This window comes from Monodon monoceros, unplaced genomic scaffold, assembly GCF_005190385.1.
Source record: "Monodon monoceros isolate NGI ecotype Baffin Bay Population unplaced genomic scaffold, NGI_Narwhal_1 Super_Scaffold_18, whole genome shotgun sequence".
NCBI classification, from domain to species: Eukaryota; Metazoa; Chordata; class Mammalia; order Artiodactyla; family Monodontidae; genus Monodon; species Monodon monoceros.
Genome location: NW_021703774.1, coordinates 98,797,234 through 98,824,911, shown reverse-complemented (window position 1 = coordinate 98,824,911; position 27,678 = coordinate 98,797,234). Strand labels below are relative to the sequence as shown.

Below are 27,678 nucleotides of genomic sequence, written 5' to 3'. Positions count from 1 at the left end.
AATGGTGTAGGTTCACTCATAACCCCTTTATGCTGTATTCTCATAATCCAGCTGTGTAATTTCTGGTCAGTGATTTCCAGGTTTTAAATTATTTCTAAGTGTTCAGTTTCTACACAACTTTATCTTCCCCAGGAATTTAAAAATCACATTCTCTGTTCAGTTGTTAATGCTGGGATTCATATTTAGCTTATTTTATCAGCTTTTCTCTGTTTTTAGTTTTGTTTTGGGTTTTTTGGCTCATGGATTTTATTTATGTTTGTTGATAAGAAATGTAAGAGCAGAATGTTAAATTCAGTTTAGTTCTGTAATGTCAAGAATTAAAAATAGAAAACGGTTTGGTTAGTAACAACCAGAAAAAGAGACTAAACAAAAATTCCTGCCCTCATGGAGTTAGTATTCTAGAGGAGCAGAGAGACAATAAGCAAGAAGAGGAAGTAAAAACATAGTATGTTTGATAGTGATAGCTGCTAAGGATATAAGAAAAAGCAGAGAGGGGGGGATGATGTCAGGATGGGGATGGGCAGTTGAAATTTTAGACTGAGTAGCCAGGAAGGCCTTGCTTTTTCTATCCTGCTGCCATTAGATATTTTTTCTAACCATTAAGTTTTGAGATTTATCAATTTTGAAATACATACTTTTAATTAGTTCCTTTCCACTGCTTCATGACATCAATAGCATGAATTGGACATAATTCATTTATCAATTCTTTGGTTGATTAATATTCAGATTGATTTTTGATATTCTGCTATTAGAAACAAGGCTACAAAGAGTACACCTGACCGTGTCTCCACATGCACTAATACAGAATAGACCTAGGAGGAGACTGTTGGGCCAGTGGACATGCATGTCTTCAACTTCATTAGATGTTTCCAAATTGCTGTTCAAAATGATCATATCCATGTACACTCTGCAGAAAAGGGTTGCCATAGCAGACCTGAAGCTGCTGCATTCTAGAAGGACCTGCCTGCTAGGTTGGCCCTTGGCTGGTGCCTGCGAACTCAGATTTCTGGAGTGTTCTCACTGTTCTTTAACAGATAAGGGTGGTTACCTGTGCCTCAACTGTGCAACACTGTTGTTTATGCAGAGCACCTGCTTTCCCTCTGGGAGTCTGGAATTTTGGAACCTGCTAGTTGGAAAGTGCTTATGTGACAAAATAAAAACCTTGGGTGTTGCGTCACTAATGGGCTTCCTGGGGCAGAAACACCCATGTGTTGCTGTGTTTTTGCTGCTGTGAAATGACTTTTTATTTGGATTTTCATTTCCTTGACTATTAGTGAGGTTAAGCATCTTTTCATATGTTTAGTGACTGTTTGAGTTCCTCTTCTGTTATGTGCCTATCATATTCTTTGCTCACTTTTCTTTTGGGTTGTTTGTCTTATCTTACTGCATCATAGGAGTTCTTTATATCTGGATACTAACCTTCTGTTCCTTATGTGTATTGAAAAATAATTTCTCTCTCTTTAGGGTCCGTCTTTATTTTTTAGAGTGTGTTTTGTTTTATCGAAGTTTTTCATTTTAATGTATTCAAGTTAATTATTCTTTCCCCTGTGGTATGTGTGTGTGTGTGTGTGTACGTGCACATATGTGTTTGTCTTGTTGTGTGTCTTTTTTTTTAAATTTAATTTAATTTATATTTTTATACAGCAGGTTCTTATTAGTCATCAGTTTGGGTTTTTTTTTGTTTTGTTTTTGTGGTACGCGGGCCTCTCACTGTTGTGGCCTCTCCCGTTGTGGGACGCACAGGCTCAGCGGCCATGGCTCACGGGCCTAGTCGCTCCGCGGCATGTAGGATCTTCCCCGACTGGGGCACGAACCCGTGTCCCCTGCATCGGCAGGCGGACTCTAAACCACTGCGCCACCAGGGAAGCCCTAGTCATCAGTTTTATACACATCAGTGTATACATGTCAATCCCAATTGCCCAATTCATCACATCACCACCCCCACCCCCCGCTGCTTTCCCCCCTTGGTGTCCATATGTTTGTTCTCTACATCTGTGTCTCAACTTCTGCCCTGCAAACTGGTTCACCTGTACCATTTTTCTAGGTTCCTGCAACTTTACCAAATTCATTGCTTAGCTCTAGTAGTTTTCTGGTGGCATCTTTAGGATAGTCTATGTATAGTAACATGTCATCTGCAAACAGTGACAGTTTTACTTCTTCTTTTCCTATTTGGATTCCTTTTACTTCTTTTTCTTCTCTGATTGCCGTGGCTAGGACTTCCAAAACTATGTTGAATAATAGTGGTGAGAGTGGACATCCTTGTCTTGTTCCTTTTCTTAGAGGAAATGCTTTCAGATTTTCCACCACTGAGAATGATGTTTGCTGTGGGTTTGTCGTACATGGCCTTTATTATGTTGAGGTAGGTTCCCTCTCTGCCCACTTTCTGGAGAGTTTTTATCATAAATGGGTGTTGAATTTTGTCAAAAGCTTTTTCTGCATCTGTTGAGACGATCACATGGATTTTGTTCTTCAATTTGTTAATACGGTGTATCACACTGATTGATTTGCATATATTGAAGAATCCTTGCATCCCTGGGATAAATCCCACTTGATCATGGTTCATGATCCTTTTAATGTGTTGTTGGATTCTGTTTGCTAGTATTTTGTTGAGGATTTTTGCATCTATATTCATCAGTGATATTGGTCTGTAATTTTCTTTTTTTGTGGTATCTTTGTCTGGTCTTGGTACCAGGGTGATGGTGGCCTCATAGAGTGAGTTTGAGAGTGTTCCTTCTTCCTCAATTTTTTGGAAGAGTTTGAGAAGGATAGGTGTTAGCTCTTCTCTAAATGTTTGATAGAATTCACCCGTGAAGCCATCTGGTCCTGGACTTTTCTTTGTTGGAAGATTTTTCATCACAGTTTCAATTTCATTACTTGTGATTGGTCTGTTCATATTTTCTATTTCTTCCTGGTTCAGTCTTGGAAGGTTATACCTTTCTAAGAATTTGTCCATTTCTTCCAGGTTGTCCATTTTATTGTCATAGAGTTGCTTGCAGTAGTCTCTTAGGATGCTTTGTATTTCTGCGGTGTCTGTTGTAACTCCTCCTTTTTCATTTCTAATTTTATTGATTTGAGTCCTGTCCCTCTTTTTCTTGATGAGTCTGGCTAACGGTTTATCAATTTTATCTTCTCAAAGAACCAGCTTTTAGTTTTATTGATCTTTGCTATTGTTTTCTTTGTTTCTATTTCATTTATTTCTGCTCTGATATTTATGATTTCTTTCCTTCCTCTAACTTTGGGTTTTGTTCGTTCTTCTTTCTCTAGTTCCTTTAGGTGTAAGGTTAGATTGTTTATTTGAGATTTTTCTTGTTTCTTGAGGTAGCCTTGTATAGCTATAAACTTCCCTCTTAGAACTGCTTTTGCTGCATCCCATAGGTTTTGGATCATCGTGTTTTCATTGTCATTTGTCTCTAGGGATTTTTTTATTTCCTCTTTGATTTCTTCAGTGATCTCTTGGTTATTTAGTAACATGTTGTTTAGCCTCCAAGTGTTTGTGTTTTTTACTTTTTTCCCCCTGTAATTCATTTCTAATCTCATAGCGTTGTGATCAGAAAAGATGTTTGATATGATTTCAATTTTCTTAAATTTACTGAGGCTTTATTTGTGACCCACGATGTGATCTATCCTGGAGAATGTTCTGTGCGCACTTGAGAAGAAAGTGTAATCTGCTGTTTTGGGGTGGAATGTCCTATAAATATCAATTAAATCTACCTGGTCTATCGTGTCATTTAAAGCTTCTGTTTCCTTATTTATTTTCATTTTGGATGATCTGTCCATTGGTGTAAGTGAGTCGTTAAAGTCCCTACTATTATTGTGTCACTGTCGATTTCCTCTTTTATAGCTGTTAGCAATTGCCTTGTGTATTGAGGTGCTTCTATGTTGGGTGCATATATATTTATAATTGTTATATCTTCTTCTTGGATTGATCCCTTGATATTACGTAGTGTCCTTCCTTGTCCCTTGTGACATTCTTTATTTTAAAGTCTATCTTATCTGATATGAGTATTGCTACTGCAGCTTTCTTTTGATTTCCATTTGCATGGAATATCTTTTTCCATCCCATCACTTTCAGTCTGTATGTGTCCCTAGGTCTGAAGTGGGTCTCTTGTAGACAGCATATAGATGGGTCTTGTTTTTGTATCCATTCAGCCAGTCTGTGTCTTTTGGTTGGAGCATTTAATCCATTCACGTTTAAGGTAATTATCGATATGTATGTTCCTATGACCATTTTCTTAATTGTTTTGGGTTTGTTTTTGTAGGTCCTTTTCTTCTCTTGTGTTTCCACTTAGAGAAGTTCCTTTAGCATTTGTTGTAGAGCTGGTTTGGTGGTGCTGAATTCTCTTAGCTTTTGCTTGTCTGTAAAGCTTGATTTCTCCATCGAATCTGAATGAGATCCTTGCCGCGTAATCTTGGTTGTAGGTTCTTCCCTTTCATCACTTTAAGTATATCATGCCATTCCCTTCTGGCTTGCAGAGTTTCTGCTGAGAAATCAGCTGTTAACCTTATGGGAGTTCCCTTGTATGTTATTTTTCATTTTTCCCTTGCTGCTTTCAATAATTTTTCTTTGTCTTTAATTTTTCCCAATTTGATTACTATGTGTCTCAGAGTGTTTCTCCTTGGGTTTATCCTGTATGGGACTCGCTGCACTTCCTGGACTTGGATGGCTATTTCCTTTCCCATGTTAGGGAAGTTTTCGACTATAATCTCTTCAAATATTTTCTCAGGTGTTTTCTCTCTCTCTTATCTTTCTGGGACCCCTATAATGCGAATGTTGTTGTGTTTAATGTTGTCCCAGATGTCTCTTAGGCTGTCTTCATTTCCTTTCATTCTTTTTTCTTTATTCTGTTCCACAGCAGTGAATTCCACCATTCTGTCTTCTAGGTCACTTATCTGTTCTTCTGCCTCAGTTATTCTGCTATTTATTCCTTCTAGTGTAGTTTTCATTTCAGTTATTTTTTTGTTCATCTCTGTTTGTCTGTTCTTTAATTCTTCTAAGTCTTTGTTAATCATTTCTTGCATCTTCTCGATCTTTGCCACCATTTTCCTTCGAGGTCCTGTATCATCTTCACTATCATTATTCTGAATGCTTTTTCTGGAAGGTTGCCTATCTCCACTTCATTTAGTTGTTTTTCTGGGGTTTTATCTTATTCCTTCATCTGGTACATAGCCCTCTGCCTTTTCATCTTATCTTTCTGTGAATGTGTTTTTTGTTCCACAGGCTGCAGGATTGTAGTTCTTCTTGCTTCTGCTGTCTGCCCTCTGGTGGATGAGGCTATCTAAGAGGCTTGTGCAAGTTTCCTGACGGGAGGGACTGGTGGTGGGTAGAGCTGGCTGTTGCTATGGTGGGCAGAGCTCAGTAAAACTTGAATCCTCTTGACTGCTGATGGGTGGGGTTGGGTTCCCTCCCTGTTGGTTGTTTGGCCTGAGGCAACCCAAAACTGGACCCTACCTGGGCTCTTTGGTGGGACTAATGGCAGACTCTGGGAGGGCTCACACCAAGGGGTACTTCCCAGAACTTCTGCTGCCAGTGCCCTTGTCCCCACGGTGAGCCACAGCCACCCCCTTCCTCTGCAGGAGACCTTCCAACACTAGCAGGTAGGTCTGGTTCAGTCTCCCCTGGGGTCACTACTCCTTCCCCTGGGTCCCGATGCATACACTACTTTGTGTGTGCCCTCCAAGAGTGGAGTCTCTGTTTCCCCCAGTCCTGTGGAAGTCCTGCAATCAAATCTCAGTAGCCTTCAAAGTCTGATTCTCTAGGAATTCCTCCTCCAGTCGCTGCACCCCCAGGTTGGGAAGCCTGATGTGGGGCTGAGAACCTTCACTCCAGTGGGTGGACTTCTGTGGTATAAGTGTTCTCTAGTCTGTGAGTCACACACCCAGCAGTTACAGGATTTGATTTTACTGTGATTGTGCCCCTCCTACCGTCTCATTGTGGCTTCTCCTTTGTCTTTGGATGTGGGGTATCTTTTTTGGTGAGTTCCAGTGTCTTCCTGTCGATGACTGTCCAGCAGCTAGTTGTGATTCCGGTGTTCTTACAAGAGGGAGTGAGAGCATGTCCTTCTACTCCGCCATCTTGGTTCCTCAGTTGTTGTGTGTCTTCTGAGAGGTTGTATGGAATAGTGATTAAGAATATGGGCAGTGGACATAGACATAGAGAATAGACTTGAGGACGTGGGGGGGGAAGGGGGGAAGCTGGGGCCAAGTGAGAGCAGCATCGACATATATACACTACTGAATGTAAAATAGACAGTGGGAAGCAGCAGCATAGCACAGGGAGATCAGCTTGGTGCTCTGTGCTTTGTGATGACCTAGAGGGGTGGGATAAGGAGGGTGGGAGGGAGGCTCAAGAGGGAGGGGATATGGGGTATATGTATGCATATGGCTGATTCACTTTGTTGTACAACAGAAACTAACACAGTATTGTGAAGCAATTATACTCCAGTAACGATCTATTAAAAATTTTTAAAAAAAGTATGGGCAGTGGAGCAGGACTCTGGGTTTAAATCCCTGACCCACAACTACTGTTCAATTTAGGTGAAGTTAATCTCTCTGGGCCTCTGTTCATCTGTAAAATGGAGATAATCACAGTTCTTGCTTATTAGGTAGTTGTAAGGATTACATGATTAAACATGTCAAGTGTGTCAAACAGTGCTTGGCACACCCTTGGTGCTCAGTTAAGTGTTAACAACAAACATTATTGTTCAAGAAAACTTTTCTCACCCCAACGTGATGAAGACAGTGTCTAATGTTTTCTTCCTAAAATTTTCAGGTTTGGCTTTTCAAAAGTCTTTCAAAAAGTCTTTGGTTACTCTTCCTATTCCTTTTCTTTTTTCTTCTTTTTCAGTACGCGGGCCTCTCACTGTTGTGGCCTCTCCCGTTGCGGAGCACAGGCTCCGGACGCGCAGGCTCAGCGGCCATGGCTCACGGGCCCAGCCGCTCTGCGGCATGTGGGATCTTCCCGGACCGGGTCACGAACCTGCGTCCCCTGCATCAGCAGGTGGACTCTCAACCACTGCGCCACCAGGGAAGCCCCCTATTCCTTTTCTATTTCCTTCCTTTCCTGAGCAAATCATTTATAAGGCCATTAGCTGGGGTAGAGCAGGGTAGATGTCCACGTGGTGCTGAGGGGGAGCCTTGATGGCCCTGAGTGGGGTGTAAGAGCCTAGAAGGGGTGAGGAGGGCATCCATGCAGAAAGGTGGACTGGTGTGGAGAGTAAGAGCCTGAGCAGGGAGAGGAAAGTGTGTATATCAGAGCCCTAGTACTGTGAGGTGGGATCCTTATGGGAGTGAGAGTGGTGGCAGAGATGGAAATTAGTTACTTCTAGGGGGAGTGTTCAAATAAGTAAATACATAAGTAGTAACAGAAGTAGGAAACTAATCAGTTCAGAATTTCAGAGAGTGACAATTAAAATAACAAAAAGTGTAAAGTTATATAATTGCTTAGCATTCTGTAGTTCTCAAAGCTCATGTCTTTATAGTGGTGAATACCACTGGGTACTCCAAAAAAGGGACGCCCTCTCCAAAGCGGGGGACTAAAAAAAAATGGGGACTTCCTGGTTCTTCCCTGACACCTTTGTCCAAAAGCCCAAATTTAAAAATTTATCAACCCTATTGACCATGCTATTATGTTTCTAAGAGCTTCTGAGTCAGCTGAGGAAACCAACATGGATGTTTGGAGCTGGGCCCTCAAACACCACTAGTTTATAGGTAGGAACTGATGTTGTGCTTTAAGACGTCTTGTTGCATGAAGTGAGGCAGATACAAGGCAGGTAAAAACTCAGGCTCAGTTACACCTTCCTGTAAACTAGGCTGCTGTCAGTTGGTGTCACTAAGGAATATCTTGTACGCTGGGGCATCAGTCAAGATTGGAGATCTGAAATGAGAGTTTATGAGCTTGAAAATTATCTCCATTCTCTGTCCTTGGACTTATCTTTGAACATCTGCTGTCCCATCTAAACTGGAGTTACTTGAAGTCCCTATTATAAAACAGAGGAAAGGAAACAAGTGGTATCAGGGTCCCTAAAAGGCACCTGGAGCTGCTTTTGCTGGTCTTCTAACCTCTGCTTTCTCACTAGAACAGGGGTGGGCACAGTATGGTCTGTGGACCAAATCCAGCCTCGCCCCTTCCATTAGGTATTTTCTACAGCTTCTTCCCTGCTAAAAGAGCCAAGCTGAGTAGTTGCTACCAGAGACTGTATGACCTGCAAAGTTAAAAATATGTACTATCTGGCCCCTTCAGAAAGTTTGATGACCCCCGCATAAGAATGTTAACATCATAGAGACACTGGCTGTGTCTTGTGCACTGCTTTAGTTCCAGAACGTGGAGAATTGGATGCTTTCTGCCCCTCCCCTGCCTTCAGTGTCCTCTCACCTTCTCTCTTACCCCTTTGCTTCCCTAGTAGGCGTGAGAGGATGGACTCAGCAGTCAGTGTCATTCAAGAGCAAAGAGGTTGCCAAGCTCTGGTAGAAAATGAGAATAGCAACGTGGCAAAGCTGTGTTGCCTGGGATGCTGTTGACCAGGTGCTATGTGTGCACTGCTTTGTAGATAACATGTGCCCCCTGAAACTCACCACAACCCAAGACTATGGGATTCAGCTACAAGAGGCTGTGGTCCCTCAAAGTTACTAATGTACAAAACCAAGAGGATGACTGGTTTGGCCAAAGCTTGACTCACGAGACATAAATGTCTGAGCCTTGATATCAGGCAGCTGCTCAGAAAGCCAAGTGTGTGTCACGGTGAGCTTTGGGAAAGGCTCTGAGAGTACCTTTTGGGAGTTCTCACCCATATATGTCTCAATTCTTAAAGTAATAAATTAAGCTAAGAAACTGCTAAATAATGACCTCCATGATGACCTAGGCTCAACTCTGGAGTCCCACATTGGACAGTGGTGGTGCAGAGCCAGCTGCCCCATGGCTCACCCTGCTTTCCATTGTTTTCCTGCTTTCCCAGAGGGCCTCGTGTGTCATGTGTAGACTTGACCCTGTGTGATCAAGGACCACCTGTGACCCAGGAAAGAGGTGCGCCAGGCCCTAGAAGCAGACTGGGCAGGGACTTCTGGGTCTGGTGGGCATATCTCCTCAGACATGGGAGTGAAGTAACTGGAGGAGGACCAGAGTGGGGCCTGAAGGGAAGGCTGGATGGCCAGCCATGTATTTTAATCCTTCTGGGACTTGGTTTCCTTTTCCATTAAAACAGTGTAAACCAAACAATTATATAAGGGCTTAGTTTTTGAACAGGGAGCTATTTTCTAGCTCTGCAAGCCTGTAGGTCTATGAATCTGAAAACATCTACTGCCTGTGCTTTCTTCAACTTGACAAACACCTTGGACAAAATGTGGCAGCAATTATGCCCTGTGGACACCAGGAGTCATGAACCGTTCATCCCAGAGGACCTGCTGAGGCACTGAATTACCACACTGAGGAAACCAAGCCCCAAATAGCCTGGGTCCAGGGGGCTGAGTGCTTCTGCCTGTTTCAGAAAGGTAATGCGGCCAGTTTTTTTCTAGGGGAAAACCTTCTTCCATTTTCCATAAGCCCCTCAGGCCTCTGGTGCAGAACTTCTCACTGGTCCCCATGCAAATACCTAGGCTGCCACAAGAGACCCTTTCTTCCAAGCCCAGAGCTTTGCTGACCTGTTTTCTGCCCCACTTCCCTCTTCTTCTTTCTTTAGGAGAGCCATAGTAGTGGGACCAAATGAAGCTATGAGCTGTTCACTCATAGTAAAAGAGATTCTCTTTTGTTCCCAGCTGTTTTAAAATCTCGAGTTCCACAAGGAAGTATGGAAGCTTAGAAAATCTGGCAGCAAGTCATATTCCTGGAATATCTGCTGAGTATTTTCTGAACTCTCTCCATTTTCTCCCCCTCTTCTTTGTAAATCTCTCTTATTAAACCAGATTGGGAGATTTTTCAATAGATTAACATGTTCTCAGGAGATTTGGGCCAAGTTTCCAACTTGAATATTACTCAAACCCAAAGTGTGTGCGTGCCTCCTCCTTCTCGAGTTTTCCCTGCTTATCTTTCGTTACTAGTGTTTTTAATTTTAATTTTAAATGTGGGGGTTTTTTTTGCCCACGCCTTGCACCTTATGGGATCTTAGTTCCCAGAACTGGGTCCCCAGCAGTGGAAGCACGGGGTCCTAACCACTGGACCGCCAGGGAATTCCCCGTGACTAAAATTTTTTAAAGCACAGCATCCCTGTTGTTTTGCCTGCCCTTCGCTACTGCCTTCGGCTGTCTGGAAGCATCATTTTTGGGACCTACTTCTTTTCTGTTTTCTTCTTTTTTCTGAGTTTTTAAAGTGTTCAGTTCAGCAAGTATTTTTTGAGTGTTTTCTGTGAGTCAGGAGCTGGGGAAAATGATGAAAAAGACAGACCTTGCCATTGGAGAGCTCGGGTGTAGTAGAGAGAGACAGTTAAACTGAGCTTTCCTCCCCAAGGCAGGGCAAGATTTTACCTATACCTGACTCTTCCCAGAGTCCATGATGCTTGCCTCAAACCCTTACCCCCCACCACGAATGACTGCTGATCCCCCTCCCTTCTTAGTCTTCTTTCTTGTGATATTGTAGTTGCTAACATAAATTTACAGAACCAACTGGACGCAACAGGGTGATAAGCACCTGGGTGATCAGGGTGATCAATAGTACACTCCTGGGCTCTCCCAAACTCTAGTCTAACCCTAGTTTAAGTGAGTTTTTGGGTTTTGGTCACTGGTAGATTAAAAAAAAAAAGTCAAAACCAGATTAAGCTCTGAGGCAACCAAAGTGGTTTTGTAAACGCTATCAGCAGTTATTTGCCAAGAATCTACTATTTGCAAAGCTGCAAGCCAGCAGCTGTGCAGGATGTAAGGTTGTGTTGCCTCCTACCCTCTCTCTACCTCTGGAGAAGCACAGGACTCTCCTCGCCCAGGGAAAAATGTCACCACTTCAGGTTCAATTTCTCCCATGTCCCTTTCTCAATAACAGTTATTGGGTCTCAGCATTTTTCTCTTCCTCTTCCCTCCCTCCTTTCTTACCGCTGATGAAAGGAGTTTTCGCATATTGAAGTATGGGGAACTCATTCTGGCTTATACCTGAGTTAAATTTTATGCTAAATAAAACAGCCTGTTTGTGGCCTATCAAACATACATTTAATTATTAAAGAAAAGGGCACATTGACCAGAAGTAAAGAATGTCCACGTTGAAAATGAAATGCCCCTCTTCCTAGGACACCAATGTTGGTACTCTTTTGATGATAAGAATCTCTTCCCAGGTTCCAAGGCAATACTGTATATGCTGTACGTGTATGTGCTGGTCTGTCCTTTTTTTTTTTTTTTTGAAGAAATGTATCCCTGACTTGTTTACTGTTCTTTGTTCTGACAAGATATAAAACTGTGCTGAGAAACACTGCTTCTCCAGAGCAGTTTCTCAGAGTAATCTGGGAAGCTGGCTTCCAGGCTATAGTCCTCAGTTTGGCTCAAATAAAATTCTTTCCTATTCTTATTATTGTTTACAATCTTGTTTATTGATTATTTTCATTGACACCTGCCTGTATCCTGGACTCTGGAGTGCACCCACAGTGTAACATGCATTGAGCAGCACTGCTCTAGAAACTGTGTGAACTAGGAAGCCCATCTGCGGGTCACAGAGGGGAGGCTGCTTGGCAAGGAAGCCCATTTGCCGTTCTTGTCCATAAGTCTTTTGAAATAATTTGGTTTGAAAGTATTTTTTTCTGATATTTGGTGTGTTTCTATGCGAACAAGTAGATGTCCTGTAAAGCACTGCCTCCTAACATCATTGCAGAAATGCACACGTCGGCACTGTGGAAACTGCCTCAGCATCTTCAAACAGTTACAAAGACATGTTGGGTCTCATCACCAACCAAAGAGCCACTCTCACCTGTTCTTGCCTCTTTGTATCCTGTCTTAATTATACCTATGAGATAGGCATTTAAATAAGCTGGGCAAACAGACGGAAAACCTAGATGCAAATAATACCCAGCTGACAGTGGATAATGTTTACATGCATTGCCAGTTGGGTATTGTCTTCAAACCATATGAAGCGGACTTGACATGGAACATCAAGACTAGTCCATTCATTTCCACCACAGCATTGCAGAATCTTGCTGTGACTGGCACTCCTGTGGTAATAATTCTCACAGAAGCTCACGCAATGATGGGAAGCCACAGAGGCACAAAGAATGTCTAAATCTATACCAGATGGTGCACACAGGGAGATCAGTGAATTTGGATAGTTTGTGATAAGTATGTTTGCATTTTATTTTCTCCTTAAAATAAAACACACACAGAAAAAAGCAGATCCACTTGAAACGAGAGCAGTGCGGAGGCCACAGCCAGTAGGAAGATGGACCAAGTTTTCCACTTCTGTGGTTCCGATGAAAAGGGTTTTGCACTCATTTGGCTGGGTCAGTTTCACCATCAGGTGTTCCAGGTGAGCAAGTCAGTTCTGGTTTCCTTCTAAAAGAGCCCCCATTTGGAATTCGCTGTGTGCCTCACATATGTTTGTTTCTGCTGCCGAGGGATTACTTATGCTGGCTGGCCTGATTGAACGACCATATGGCAAAGGCTCCTGCACTTCCAGCTGCCCAGAGTTCCTTTCCAGCTGCAGCGGAAACACAAGCAGTGTAGAAGGAGATCAGATGGACTTCTCATCTCAGTTTTCTGGAGAGGTGGTGAGATGGCTTTTAGATTTCAAGTCAAATAGCTGTCAGTCAATCTCTGAAGGAAGCTCAGCTGAGGGCACTGAAGTCTATCAGATCACCCAAGCTTACAGTTTATGCTTGTTTCCTTGTCTGTAAAGGTTGGAGCCGATGATCCTGCAGGTCCTTCTGATTCTACAATCCAGACGTTTTAAAGACTCACGCCCACACCCCTACCCCACCCCCGCCCCACGCGCTACATGCTGACATGCACATCAGCTACGCCCTCTGTACGATTTCCTATGGTACCTTTTGGTGTGTTTTTTAGCCCAAGAAAGTTATCATGTTCTTACTGTCTCAAAAGCCCAGAAGTCACCATTTAGGTCATCCTTGAGGTGCAGAATTCCCTTTGTCCACTTCCTACAGAGGAAAATTGTTTTAAAGTGGGATAATATAAACAAAAACATTATTACTGTTTGTTTCATGACATTTATGTCCAACGCTATGCAGGAGGATTTCTGCAAACCTTTATAAGGGTGGTATGTCACAGAGTCAGAGTTAGGTTTTGAATCACAAATTTATTATAGAAAGATACCAATTCAATAAATGTGTTGCAGTAGGTTTCTAATATTTGTATGCTAAAATGTGACAGAAAAAACAGAAAAATGGTCAAATCTAATAAGGGGGGAAAGTTTGGAATTAAGTGCTGCAGATCATAGCCTGTGAATGCCCCTTGTCGGGCCCAGAGATGACCTAGTATTAGCCCTTTAAGAGGGCATATGCCAGGTTGGGGTGCGGAGACCATTTGTAGCTCTAGGAAACACTTTTGCTACCCAATTATGTATTCTGAGGTATAAAAAGGATTTGTAACTGCAAGCGGCTTTCAAAGAATAATTTTCTACTGGTGTAGACAGCAACTACGAGATCTATAAATTAGAAAGAGTGGCTGGAAAATCTCAGCAAAACTCACTTTCCCTGGTGCCTTTACTTAGGCATTTCTGAGCAAAGTCAGCTTTGCTAAGTAGCCATTAGGTCTCCACTGGTCAAGAGAAAGGGGAAAAATTCATCCCAAGCCGTGCCTTGGAAAGGAGTGTTTCAGTCACTACCTATACTTGGTTTTTCCTGCAATCAAGAAACTGGTGGGAGGAATGAGAACTTCATGGGAAATAAGGCTTTGCATTCTTTGTTTATTGGAAAAATGCTTTGCTTTTATTTGATTTACTCTCCAGGTAAGTCAGGAGAGGATGGCTGAGTTAATTGGACCTTTAACATCCCAGGCTTAGGCCAAGGCACCTGGATCCTGGCACCTCCTCCAGAACTTTCTCCAGATCTCTCTTGTTCTCCTTCTGGGGAACTAGGATTAATGTGCTCCTTACATGGGGCGCTGTGTCAGGGCAGGAACCTGTAGGCACCTACCCTGAGAGTTATCACAGGCCAGGATGCATACCTTCTGTTGTTTCTTCCTTCATCGTCTTGATATTTCGATAAAGAACAAAGAGCCCTCTTCACAAAACAGACAATAAGTCTTGCTCTAACCAAACGAGTCCACCACTGAAATGAGTGCCAGTTAATTTCCTTCCTTTGAGACTCAAACATACGATCAGACATATATATCAAGTATCCCAACAACTGAAATGTTTTAATAGTCTCTCCTATCTTCCCTGCTTATTTCCAAAATCCAAGTGCTTTTTTGCTGTAAGCAAAACTATGCGGGAAGGTTCTTTTCAGAAATGCTCTCCCATACCACCCAAAGGTTTCCTGATTATAAAAGGAAGCTACACAACTACCGATTGAAAAGTCCTGCAGCACAGGACAGGTGAGGAAAGGCAGGGCGGCGGTGGGGGTCTGGTATGGGCGGGGCTCTCTGCAGGGGGCATATCTGGGCCTTGAGGCCCCGCAGGCCCAGTGGACCAGCTGGGTCCCTGAGCCAAGAATCTGCCTCAAGCAGGGGATGGGGAAGGGGTAGCAGGGGTACCTTGGCCTGTCGACTGGCTCCAGCAGCTCGAGGGTGCAAAGGGAGGTCATGAGTTTCAGTCTGCTGCTTAGCAAAGTTCACAAACACCTGGAGGCAGGGGAAGAGCAAGAGTGGGTAGATGTTTCCAGAAAATGGCACCCTCCACCCAGCCACCCACTTTGCTTTCTGTTTTCCCCAGTTAACTACAGCCCTGCTGGAGCAGCTTGTGCCCTGCCCAGGGCACAGGGCTTCTTCTTGGAATTGTGAGCTAAGCCAAAGGAGTGCCCACAGGAGGATTAAAAGGTCAACAAGGCAAGGCAGATTCTCAGCTACTGGTGTCCTCCTGAAACTCTAAAGGAGTAACTAAAATACCCCAAGCCAGGAGAACAGGAGCGGATCTCCCCACTTTCCTCTTCTCTCTTCAGTGTGCCTGTCCCTGCCTCCACCTGCTTATGCTGATAAGAAGCTCCTCAAAGGGTAAACAGAGACTTGCCTATTTCCACTGCTTTACTGAATAGTCTTTAAGGGTGTTAATTTAAAAACCAAAAAAACCCCAATGAAACCCAGAAACAAATGTCCATATGGATGAATGGATAAACAAAACATGGCATATACACGCAACTGAATAGTATTCAACTTTAAAAAGAAAGGCTATTCTAACACATGCTACCACGTGGATTTACCTTGAGGACATTATGTCAACTGAAATAAGCTAGGCACAAAAGGACAAATATCGTATGATTCCACTTATATGAGGTACGTGGAGTAGTCAACAGAAAGTAGAACAGTGGTCACCAGTGGCTGGGGGAGTGGTTACGGGGAGTTATTGCTTGATGAATACAGAGTTTCAGTCTGGGAAGATGAAAAGTTTCTGGAGATGGATGGTGGTGATGGTTGCACAACAATGTGAATCTATCAGTACTTAATGCCACTGAAGTGTAATGCCACTTAAAGTGGTTAATTATGGGCTTCGCTGGTGGCGCAGTGGTTGAGAGTCCACCTGCCGATGCAGGGGACATGGGTTCGTGCCCCGGTCCGGGAAGATCCCACATGCCGCGGAGCGGCTAGGCCCGTGAGCCATGGCCGCTGAGCCTGCGCGTCCGGAGCTGTGCTCCGCAACGGGAGGGGCCACAGCAGTGAGAGGCCCGCGTGCCACAAAAAAAAAAAAAAAAAAGGTTAATTATGATATATATATATTTATATGTATTTTTTACCACAATAAAAAGCGATCACGTTAAAAAACCTGACACATGGCACACATTTATCAAAACTCACTGAACTGTACACTTTAAGTGGGTGCTTTCTATTGTATTTAAATTAAGCATTAGTAAAGTTGATTTGAAAAGAAAAAAAATGGCCATCACCACAAACCAGGAAGGAGAAATAATGTCCTAGAGTTGTTGGGAAGGATGCTGTGAAAAGGTCCGTGAAGTCTGCTGATGGCTGAAATACTGTTAGAAGACGATTTCTGATATTCCAAGTTTTGCCCTAATGGACAGAGGGACTAGAGTGTTAGCACGTGGGCATGTCCTGCCTCGCTCTCGTGTGGATTCCAGCCCGGCCTTCGCCCGGCCCGCTCTGCACGTGGCGCCCCCTCGGCCTTGCCTGGTCCAGCGTGGTCTGCGTGACTGAGTACTCCTCGATGAGCAGGCTGTCCCGGTGGGAGGCGAGCAGCCGGAAGATCCTGGCCAGGGAGGAGGAGGAGACCTGGAACCGCAGCACGTTGTAGTGCCTCTCCCTCGGCACGCTGCCTGGGAAGTTCCCCTGGAAGAACTGCTCCACGGGGCCCAGGTCGGGAAGCAGGTCGTCCTTCGGGGATTTGATTTTCATTGTGACGATGTAGCCATCTCCAAACCTGAGGGAAGCACATGGCAGTGTGGTACAGGCCTGTTAGCAGTCGGGTCTAAGGAAATCCCGAAATGAGGACTAGACTCATCAAAAATATTGGGGATTAAAGGCATGTACTATAGACCTAGTGTACATGTTTAAAACTAGGATTAAAAGGGCCATGATGGTTCCTGGAGAAGTGGTTTGATACTAGTTTTTAGAGGTCTAAATGCCTTGTGTGGTGAAGTGGGTCTCCAGACCTGTGTCACAGCTTCCTGTGTCCACCTCTTGGAGACATGGGTGTTCCCTGCTCCTTGCCCTTTAACATACTTGCTGAGGTCAAGGGTGGTCTGAGCCCTGTGCTGAGATCACAGGCTGCCCAGTGCTTACTCGGTGGTGGAAAGACTGCCCAGCCCTTTAAGAGACTGGCCTGGTGGGAGCAAAGTTTAGGAAGGCAGCTCTTCCCTGGGGAAGCTTCCAGAACAAATGGAGCTGCCAGGGCCAGGGCCATCAGTGCTTCCCTCCTCCCCTCACCAGGTCACCCACCTGTGGATAAAGAATGGTCCACCAGAGTGAATGCATGGCGAGCTGGCTTCCCTTCACACTTACAGCAGGGTATACTTACTTCAGTGCTCTCTCCATGATCCAGGATTGTTCCCCTTTACAATAAAATGCCTTTACCTTTCAACCCCGGAAAATTGACCATCCTCCACATGGGAACATTCCTTCTCATGTGCTCTCCCATGGGGATATTGAGGACTGATAGGGAAAGGAGTAGGGAGCAATCATGTCTCCAGCAGGTGGCCACTGTAAGTTGCTGACATGGGTCTGGTGACCTCACATGCTGAAGTCCCCCTAGATATCTGTGTAGTGTGCAAGCTGTAGTTGCTCAAGATATCATGGGTCAAGTGCCCAAATGCAGCTAATCTACTAGACCTTCCTCTCAACCACTTATCTGTATGATGTGTATGAAGCATGATGCGTATCGTGCAAGACACTCTCCTGGATACATGGAGATGAAGCGTCTCGGTGTAGATGAGGTGAGTTAGGTTCTCTTCCTTTCACCAACGGACATGGTGACTTTTCTGTCCTGGGCTCTCATTTATCTCTGATAAATGAGTGATAACTATAAGTCCACCCTTCATAGTTTATAAAGCATATCAGAAGGCAAAGGAGCATGACATTCTTAAAAAAATCTTATTTTAAGTGACTGTCGGCTTTGGCGCACAAACTGTTATTAATAACACATTATTTACAGCAGTCCACAACTTACAGGGACGGGATAATCCTGCTGAAGATTACTGGCATTGCTGGTTTGTCATATGATACATGGTCATTTCTCAAATTCAAAAGCATATGACATGGCAGAAAGGAACACTGATTGCTCAGGCCATTTGGTCTCTGAATCATTCCTACCGTGGTTGTGGACTCTTATTAAATGGGTCATGGATTCTGGATCTGCTGGGCTAAGTGGTGGGATAATTAGGCAGTGGTAGTGACCCTCCCTCATCCCAACTGGGCTCTGCATTTGCCCCGATCAGAATCCCCATCTGGAGACTCGGTGAGCCTTCAGCCATAGGCAGTTAGCTCAACAGAGAGGAGTTACATTCAGTACAACAGCTTTCTCCATCTACTGCTGCAGAATGAGGCCCAGACACCGCTGCCCATGGGATGAGGGGGCAGCAGGACTCCCCCACATGTTAGTAGAGAGCACAGGGCCTGGTTGACTGCCCCTTTCTCCCCAGAAGGTAATAAAGGCAATCCCCACCATATCCTTACTTGTACTTGAGGTGCTGAATGGTGCCCAGACACTGAAAGGTGCCCTTCACCATGATGGCAAGCCGGGTACACAGCGCCTCGCACTCTTCCATGCTGGGGGCGGGGGAGAGCAGGTGAGCGCTGGGAGGACTGGACTCCATTGCCTGCCCGCTCCACCCCAGTCCCTGGGAATCTCTTGCCTGTGGGAAGTGAGGACCACGGCTCTCCCTTCTCTGATGATGCTCATGATGGTGTTCCACAGCATGCGGCGTGCCTGGGGGTCCATGCCTGTGGTGGGCTCATCCTGTGGGGAGGCAGAGAGGACAGGGGGCTGGTTCCGGCACCCTCCTTGGCTGACTCCCTCTGAGCAGCTCTGCTCTCTGGCAGACAAAACACAAATTCACTCCCCCATGGGGCAAGACCCGGGGAAGCCAGCACAGGGCATGGAAGGCGGGAGGTGAATCAGGACCGTGAAGAAACATCATGCACACCTCTAGACCCGTTTCAGCCCGTGAATGGGTTAAGGTTGATTAAGGCAATGATAGAGTTATCTTAAAAAAAGGAAAAAATTCTCTGTATATGCTTGCAAGGAGGCAGGAAGATAGCTCAGGTGATTTTCAAGGTCCCTCCAAGGCCTGTGATCCATGCCTTCATAAACCCCAGACTACATGGGTATGGGGGCCTCAGGCCTGGTCCAGCTTTGGTGAGATCCACATGGGCTGTTGCTCCAGGCCAGTGCGCCTGTCCAGTTAGGACCCCAGACAGGCCTTGTCAGGCAGTAAAAATTTTGACCAGTCCCTGACATTCTGCAGAGGGGGTGAACTTCCCTGCTAGAGAGCCTGCAGCCCCCAAGAGGCTTCCCAGGAACTCACAGTAAGAATGTGTTATGACTCTATCTCCCCCCAAGAGCTGTGAACCAAACACTGGGCTGATATTCTCAAAACGAGCAGAACAGGCAACAACCCAGACAAACACAGCCCGCTGCGTTTTCTATATCTGCTGACCCGACAACAGAGATGCAGCACTCAGCTCTTGCAAGCCCTTTGGTGGTCCCGGTGGTGCTCACCAGTAGCACCAGCAGTGGGCAGCCTATCAGTGCAATGGCTGTGGAGAGTTTCCGCTTATTGCCTGCACTGTAGGTGCCGGCCAGGCGGTCTGCGTAGAGAGACAGGCCCAGGCTCTGAATACTCCAGTCTGTCACCTAGGGAAGAGAAAGAAATCCCATTTGGGATAAACAAACAAGCAAACACCCCAAACCTCCACCAACTCAAAGTCTTGGGCTCCCAGATCACACATCTTCAGGATGACAGACCCAGCTAGGCTGAAAAAGGACCACCTGCTGGCTCAGGGGGTGGCTCGTGGCCTTCAAGGGCCAGATGTCTCCTTTCCACTGTGGGCCTTAGATCTCTATGTGGTTTGGTCTGCTCCACACCCGTTGGGTGTAGCCCCCTGAGAAATGGCCTTCAGCTTTACGAGAGTCAGACAATGCTTCTCACCCAGTGTCCTGGACTATGGCTAGGAGTAGAAGAGGAAGAGTCCTAGGGTCTGTTTAAGAAGATGGTGGGTCCCAGACCTGTTGATACCACCCCTCATCACGGTCACACTTGAAGTCTTCTGTGTGCATCTAATATATACTTATTGAGCACCTTCTATGAACCAGGCATAGAAGGTGCTAAAGAATAATGGTGAACATGGCCATTGCTGCTGTACTCACAGATGGCAGGGGGTGGTGACAGACAACCAAAATACACAGAATAATGACAGATTGTAACAGCGCTTGGAGGGAACTCAACAGTAAACTACGACAGAGAATACTGTGTGTGTGTGTGTGTGTGTGCGTGTGTGCACGTGCATGTGCACGGAAGGAGAGCTAGGGAGGTCTCTCGGAGACAGGCCCACCATGCCTCTGCCTTCTGCGCCTCTACCTGGAATGTTCTCCCCCAGATATCCACATGGTTCACTCAGGTCTTCACCCAGAAGTCACTTCCTCTGTGAAGCTGTCCCTGGGCCACCCTACCTAAAAGTGCATACCCCACAATTCTTCCCTGCTTTATTTTTCCCCTAAGGACTTTTTACTCTCAAATGTATTGTATATTTTACTTGTTTATCTTTTTAGTGTCTGTCCTTCCCACTAGAATATAAGCTCCATTTTTTACTTTTTATTTGGAATAGTCCCCAACTGACAGAATCGTGTAAGAATAAGAATAGTGCAAAGAACACTCATAGACTCTTAGTCTATTTTTCTCTCTCCTTCTCTTACACACACAAAAATACACACACACACACACACACACACACACACACACAATGTTTTCAGACTCATCTGAGGGTCAGTTATACTTGGCCCTTCATTCCTAAATACTTCAGTGTCTATTTCCTAAGTATAGGGACATCCTCTTACATAACCACAGTACAGTTATGATTGTCAGTAAATTTAATATAGTCATGATACTTTTACTTTTTTTTTTTTTTTTTTGCGGTACGCGGGCCTCTCACTGCGCAGGCTCAGTGGCCATGGCTCACGGGCCCAGCCGCTCCGCGGCATGTGGGATCTTCCCGGACCGGGGCACGAACCCGTGTCCCCTGCATTGGCAGGCGGACTCTCAACCACTGCGCCACCAGGGAAGCCCTGTCATGATACTTTTATCTAGATTATTACCCTTCACAGTCTGATTTTTCCAATTCACTCAGTAATGTCCTTTCCAGCACTATTTTCTCTCCAGTACAGGCTTCAGTGTAGTGTACATTATTCAGTCACTGTGTCTACTTAGCCTCCTGTGATCAGGAACATCTCCATAGGCTTTCTCTGCCATTCCATGTCTTTTATGACTTTGATAATTTTTAAGAATACAACCCATATATACATATATATATATATATATATATATTTTTTTTTTAATAGAATGTTTCTCTAGATCTTGTCAAATGTTTTCTCACGGTAAGGTTCAGGTTATGCATCCCAATCAGAATATTCTGTAGGTGAAGTTGTGTCCTTCTCAGGGTATCACATCTAGGGGTATGGGATGTCCATGTGACCCTCAGTGGTGATGGTGGTTTTGAGTACCCAGTTAAAGTGTTGTCTAATTTCTCCACTGTAAGATTATCAGGCTTCCCCCTCACAACCAATAAGCAATCTGTGGGAGACACCTTTAAGCCATAAAAATATCTTGCTTTTCATAAAAAATTTCCCCTAGACTCAGCAACCACAAATCTTGTCACAACCCAGTCTTTACTCTGATCCTTGCAAAATGATTTTTGAGCTCTGCAACTTCCTGCACACCAACGAGCTGGCTCTCAGCATTTGACTGTAGGCAAGAACCATCCCTTCTCTCCTGACTATTTACTTATCTACTTAACAATATGGAGTTATAAATCCCTACTTTTCCTCCAATGTTTTATAATTGTCATGGTATTTAATTATGTTGACGCTTAAACTGTCCCACATTTGGCCATTGGGAGCCCCTTCAAGATGGCTCCTGTGCACTTATGACATGCCTCTATCATTTTCTTTTAAAGCACTCTTTACTTTCTGACATAGTAAGATGTTCCAGGCTCATTTTACCTATGGTGTCTCAGCCCTGGAATTTGTCAGTTGTCTGAAGAGTCATAATTCCTTTTAGTGGGGAATGGTATTAGAGATCAAAATCTGGACACTTAGATATACTCATTTTTACTGGGGTATTTTTATGTACAATATACATGAGCACATACGGCATGCATGCACAAACATAAGCACACAACTATTTCATGAGTTCACAGTAATAGCTCCAATTCCAGTCCATCCTTACAGGATTCTTTCTTACTTTCCCCCTTTTCATATTTGTATGTCTCTTCTTCCACACTGAGAACTCTGGCTCCAAACAACATAAACACATTTATTCATTTACTTAGTCCTACAAAACATGTAAAATTGTTTCAGAATTGCTTTGCCCGTGCCACTAAAGAAACAAATCAACTAAAAAGAGCTCATAATTTGCTTGTAGCTCTTTCTTTCTGCTCCAACTGCCCAAGACTGAGGATATACTGTCAAATATTGTATCATCAGTTATTTTTATTTGTATTAGTTCTTTTCCTCCCCTCCTGTATGATTATTACATTCATTTGAAATAAAATTGCATTAATTTGTTTTAGTTTGCTTTCAGTGTTAGGATTTTCTTTTTGTTTTCATTTTTACCTCTTTTTCATTCTGATTTAGTTTTATTTTTTTGAATATGTAGAACATTAACATGCTTCTAAAAGTTTAAACTATACAAAAAAAATACCCTGAGAGAAGTGTTATTCTCTCCCATTTCCCTCTTGCTGACCACTACATTTATTGTTTTCCAGTTTATCCTTCCTATATTTCTATTTGTAAAGGTAAGCAGACATATTTACGCTTCCTTATTTTTCCTACTTTCTTACACTAAAAATTAGCATTCTACATGTGCTCTTTTGCACTTTGCTTTTTTCACTTAACTATATCTCCTAGAAAGAACTCCATATCAGTTCACAGAGATTTTCTTTGTTTTTTTTTTTACAGCTGCATAAGACCTTATTGTATTTATCACAAATTATTCAGCCAATTTCCTATGTCTGAACATTTAGTTAATTTCCCATATTTTATGAGCAAAAGGCAGTGAATAACCTTGTGCATATGCATTTTGTACCGGATCAAAGGGTAAATGTGTATATCGTTTTGTTAGATGTTAGGGCAGGACTTTTTTAAATCTATTTTGTTCACTGCTATACCCTTGTTTTCCAGAACAGTACTTGACACGTAGCAGACACTCAGTCGAGCATTTGTTGAATGAATAAATGGATAGCGTGCTCCAGCTTTCCCATCTCTAAATAAATGCATTCTCATAAAACAGGTTCTCGAGTAGCCATAACAAACCATGTTTATTTACCCTCTTGATGTTCTCTGCTGGTACACCTCGAAGCCGGGCATAAAGGTAAAGATGTTCTCGCCCTGTAAGCTGGTCATCGATTGCATCAAACTGAGGACAGTAGCCCATACTTTGATGGACGTCAGAAATATTGGTTAAAATACTGCAAGAAGAAAAAGCAGTTAGCAGGTTTCCTTCACAAAGTGGGTGACCAGAGATCTAGGGCTGGAGGAGTTTCTGCCAGTAAGATAAGAGAGCTGCCTCTTCTCTTCTCCCATTTTGCTTTAGAAATGTGCATGACATTTAGCAATCAGAGCAGGGGCGGTTTGGTTAGAAACTGATAAACTCCAGGAGTTCTGAGCTTTGAATCCAGTCAAATTCTCCCGTTTCCCTGTCTAGGATAAACTGAATACCTGCTACCCAAAGACAGCTATGCTTTTGGATTGGTTCACCTCTTAAAAACAAAGGGAAGATCAAATTTAAGAAAATGACTAGTGGTTTTTGATCCCTTTCAAACATTTGGAAAGTCGCTAGAGAAGACGTGTGCTTTCCAAAGGAAGTAAATTTCTCCAGGTGTGTTTAGTGGCAGAGATAGTCAGTGAAAGAGGAACCAATCAGATCACCACCTAGAGCAAGAGGCTGGCAGAAGAGAAGAAGAAATGAAATGAACTGAGTCTGTCAACTCCCTTTCACCAATATATTCTCTCCCGCTAGAAAATATATTGCCTTGATGAAAAAATAAACTGTCCATAGACTGGTCTAATTTCTTTCCCCCTTCTCTTATAGCTTAGGGTCTGTGAATAAAGGATGGATGCAATAGTATGCAACAGGATGGGACAGAGAGAGGCCATGTAGTTCCCCACTATGACAAAAACTACTTAGGTATGGCTGGGCCAATTAAAACCACCCAGGGAAGCAAGGAGTGTACTTCACCAAATTCATAGGAACTACTCCACTGAAGAACCTGAATCCTGTGTCTTAAACCTATACGTCCTTTCTAGCTTCTGTCTTGGTTTTACCTTCTGGGCATCTGTCTCTCACTTGGACTATAACTTGATGTCTCATGGTAAAACCTATTGTCCCCCCACCTCCACTCCCTGCCCTTTCCCCTTTGTTACCATCATGAAGTCATTTGCTTGGCTAAGCTAGGTCTGAAGATGAGATAGACCCAGCCATGGCTCCACCTCTGCCATTCCCTTTGCTTTAGACCCAACAGGGATGGCTGGGGAACCAAATTCATCCTATTTGAGCCAGTGAAGAATGCTTAGGACTCTCCCTACCCAGGGAGCATTGGGCCATATTGAGGATGGCTTTCCCTAGTCAAGCAGAAGTTGGTTAGATATCAGCAGTGCCTAACTCCACCCATCAACCAGGGCAGAGAGTTTCTCTGGGCACATCTAATGTGTGTGAGCTCTGCTGTTCAAAGGGCAGCCTGGAAAGAGGCAGACAAGTGCAGGCTCATGTTCTCTGTACTGTCCTGTGGATGACCAGTCTGTTTCCATCCTCCTTATTTCAGAGAGCAGGAGGCACCCTCCCAGAATCCAAGGGCACATGCCAGTTTTCCCTTTATAGAGGAACCTTGGCCTGCAAAGCCAAGTGTTGACACAGAAATAGCCAATGCAGAATAAGGCCTCTGAGGGCCCCAAACCATCCCCCATCTAGAAACTCAACCCAGAGAAAGGATGTGTCATCACAGAGGTTCTTAACCTGGGGTCCAGGAGTTCCTGTAGGGTCATAAACATGCTTCAGGGCTCAGTAAGTTCCCCAAAATGCAAAGAACGTAGGAAGAGAGATAATGGGAAACAATGGTGTATTTTTATAGGAAGGAGGTGTGTGTGTTCATCAGATGATCAAAGGGTGAGATGTTTATGAACCACAAAAGACTAAGATCCACTGATTTGGTGATTCTCAGAGCTTTCCTAGAATTCACGCTAACAGAGGAATCTCTTAACAATCACAATTCAATTTTCCAGAAAATCTATGTCTTAGACTTTTTGGACCATGTCCTCTGGGAGGTCCACCCTGCTGCATGTATCTTTCAGACTCTCAGAGTCACCCACAGTTACGGGGTCAATGCTTACCCTTCCTATGGTGGGACAAGGACATGGCTTAGGACCTGGGAGAGACACCCCGAGACAGGATGAGCAGGACACTCACCTCTTGCCTGCGACAGTGGCATCACCTGACGTCACTGTGCTGTCCCCAGTGAGCATCTTGAATGTGGTTGTTTTGCCAGCTCCATTCACTCCCAGGAGGCCAAAGCACTGAGGGAGAACACACAGAATTGGCCTGGCCCTAGAGCCCAGGAAGGTCTGGAGCGGCAGGCCCTGGGGCAGTGTGTGTGGGGGGGAGGCATTTAGGCCTTTGTGCAGGTCACTAGCCATGCGCGGTGTGAGGCGGCAGAATGTGCCGCTTTGGCACAAGGATGCTTTTGAGCCAAAGGCAAATGAGAAGAAGCAGATGTAAGAAAAGCTCTCTGCCCTCCCCGCATTTGCTTCAAAGCAGGACATAAATTTACAAGGTGTTTCCCTTGCCTCTCTACCAAGATGGACAAAAATTAATCACTGGAGACAACTTTAGACTCTTACCAGCTTGGAGATGAAACCAGAGGAATCTATATAACAAACTTTACTAACTAGCCTTTAATCTACCATTAGTTACCCATATACTTGCCTTCCTACAATTTGCCACCCTAGAAACTATAAGTCCCTTTCCTTTGTCTTGCAACTTCCCTAAAAATGTATTGTTCCTTTGCTAAGATGCTATATAAGCCCAAGTTCTAACCACCCCTTTGGGGTAGTCCTCTCCCCTGTGTATGTACGGTACACATAGTAACAAACTTCTCTTTGTTTTTCTCTTGTTAACCGGTCTTCGGTCAGGCCAGCTGACAGAGCCCCAGCCCCAGAACCTAAGAGGGTAGCAGGAAGGAGAATTTTTCCTCCTTGACAGTGGTTACTGAGCACTTGAAATGTATCTACATGGGCTATAAGCTATAAGGTAAAACACACACTAGATTTTGAAGGCTTAGAACAATAACAAAAAGGAATGTAAAATATCTCATAATGTTTTATACGAATTACATGTTGAAGTGATACTATTTCAGACATATTGTATAAAATTAATGATTAAGATTAATTTCACCTGCTTTTACTTTTTTCCTGTGGCTACTAGAAAATCAGAATGACCTGACCTACGGTGGCACGTGTTTTACGTCTACTGGCCAGCTCTGCTTGAAAGGAGACCAGAGACATGCATAGGAGCTGATTTTCTGAGGCCCTTTCACATGTGGCCTGCAGAGTACCCACCTCTCCGGGGCGGACTCCCACACACAGCCTGTCCACCGCTGGGCTGGAGCTGCCTGAATAAATCTGTAAGATCCAGAGAAAGTGAACTGAGGACTGAGAGAGGGTTAAGTAGGGAAGGTAAGAGAGCAAAGGACGGTTTAGGAGATGGTTATATTTTGACACGAATGTGCAGAGAGGTGCTGTGAGCACTGAGTCTCGAAGCTGACCCCGTGTGGAAATGGAATGGAGAAAGATTAGCGGGGCTCAGTTGCAGTGGCTGTCACTGAGGCCCTGTGTCCGTGCCCAAGATGAATACTAGGGCAAGTGCATTGAGTATTCTTGGAAGACAAGTTATAACACAGAGGTTTTATAACCTCACATAAAATTAGGGAAAGGAATTGCTTGGATAAGCGTATTGCTTATTCTACAGAAGGCAAATTACAACGTGGTGCCATCTCTGGTCCAACTGGCACCTCCAAACTAACACGCCGGCAACTATTCCCTTACCTTGGTTAGTTCATTTAGCCTTAAGATATCAGTTTTATTTCCTCCACTAATAATTCTTTGCCTTTCTTCAGCCACATCATCATCTTCATCTACGATGGGCTCCTTAGCAGGCTCGGCAGTCCTAGATGAAGAAGAGAGGACAGTGAGCTGGTGTACAGCATCCTTGACACTGTTCTTTTCCTCTGACATTCTTCCCACTCCCTGGCTTCTGCCTCAGCCTGGCCTTCCACCCCCGCAGGCTTGAACTCTCAAGAGGACTCCCCACAGGAGAGGCGTTAGGCATTAGGCAGAGAGGGCAAGTGCTAGAGTCCAGAGTCTGCCCTGGGCTCCAGTCCTGGCCTTCCCATGTGTGACCCTGGGCATGTCACCGAACCTCTCCAAACCTCACCTCCCTCAACCATAAGACAGGGAGGGGCTGGTTAAGAGCATGTGCCTCATGGGATTGTGGTGGAGACGCACGCGGCACAGTGTCTGGCACAGAGTCAAGACTCCTAACCTGAGAGCTGTTATCATGAAAAAGCCCTTCGTCTATGGCAAGCACTCAGCAAATGATAGCTACTAGTGCCCAAGCCTCCCACTTCTTTTAGTCCATCAGGTTATCTCATGCCCCCAACCATAGTTCTCCATCAGCTGTACGCTAAAGCCCTAACTCCTCAGCTGAAATCCCAGAGCCCTGCAGTCAGGCTCCACCTACTCTTCCCACCCGCTCTCCCATTTATATCTTGGACTAACTCCGCCGCCAACCGTTTGATCTACCCATGGTCCCCAGCCCATGCTAGCCTTTCCCAGCTCGAGCCCCCACAGGCACCGCCAGCGGCTCAGTGTTCTCGTTCTCCTTCCCTGCGGAGCAG

General features: G+C 44.5%; 1 protein-coding gene across 2 annotated transcripts in view; it reads right to left on the bottom strand.

Moving 5' to 3' along the window:
- Nucleotides 1–12,298: 12,298 nt before the first annotated feature.
- Nucleotides 12,299–27,678, bottom strand: part of ABCA4 (ATP binding cassette subfamily A member 4) — a 136,656-nt gene continuing 121,276 nt past the window's right edge. The window contains exons 41-51 of one of the 2 annotated variants that reach the window (XM_029228586.1): nt 26,828–26,948; nt 26,342–26,404; nt 25,194–25,300; nt 23,058–23,199; nt 19,238–19,372; nt 18,372–18,475; nt 18,193–18,285; nt 16,192–16,441; nt 14,608–14,694; nt 12,986–13,052; nt 12,299–12,595 (exon numbers count right to left, since the gene is read on the bottom strand). In XM_029228586.1, coding sequence (XP_029084419.1) covers nt 13,017–13,052; nt 14,608–14,694; nt 16,192–16,441; nt 18,193–18,285; nt 18,372–18,475; nt 19,238–19,372; nt 23,058–23,199; nt 25,194–25,300; nt 26,342–26,404; nt 26,828–26,948 — 1,138 coding nt within the window. In that variant the 3' untranslated portion in view covers nt 12,299–12,595; nt 12,986–13,016. Of the gene's footprint in view, nt 13,053–14,607; nt 14,695–16,191; nt 16,442–18,192; nt 18,286–18,371; nt 18,476–19,237; nt 19,373–23,057; nt 23,200–25,193; nt 25,301–26,341; nt 26,405–26,827; nt 26,949–27,678 lie in introns of both variants that reach the window. The other variant, XM_029228585.1, reaches the window with a different exon arrangement.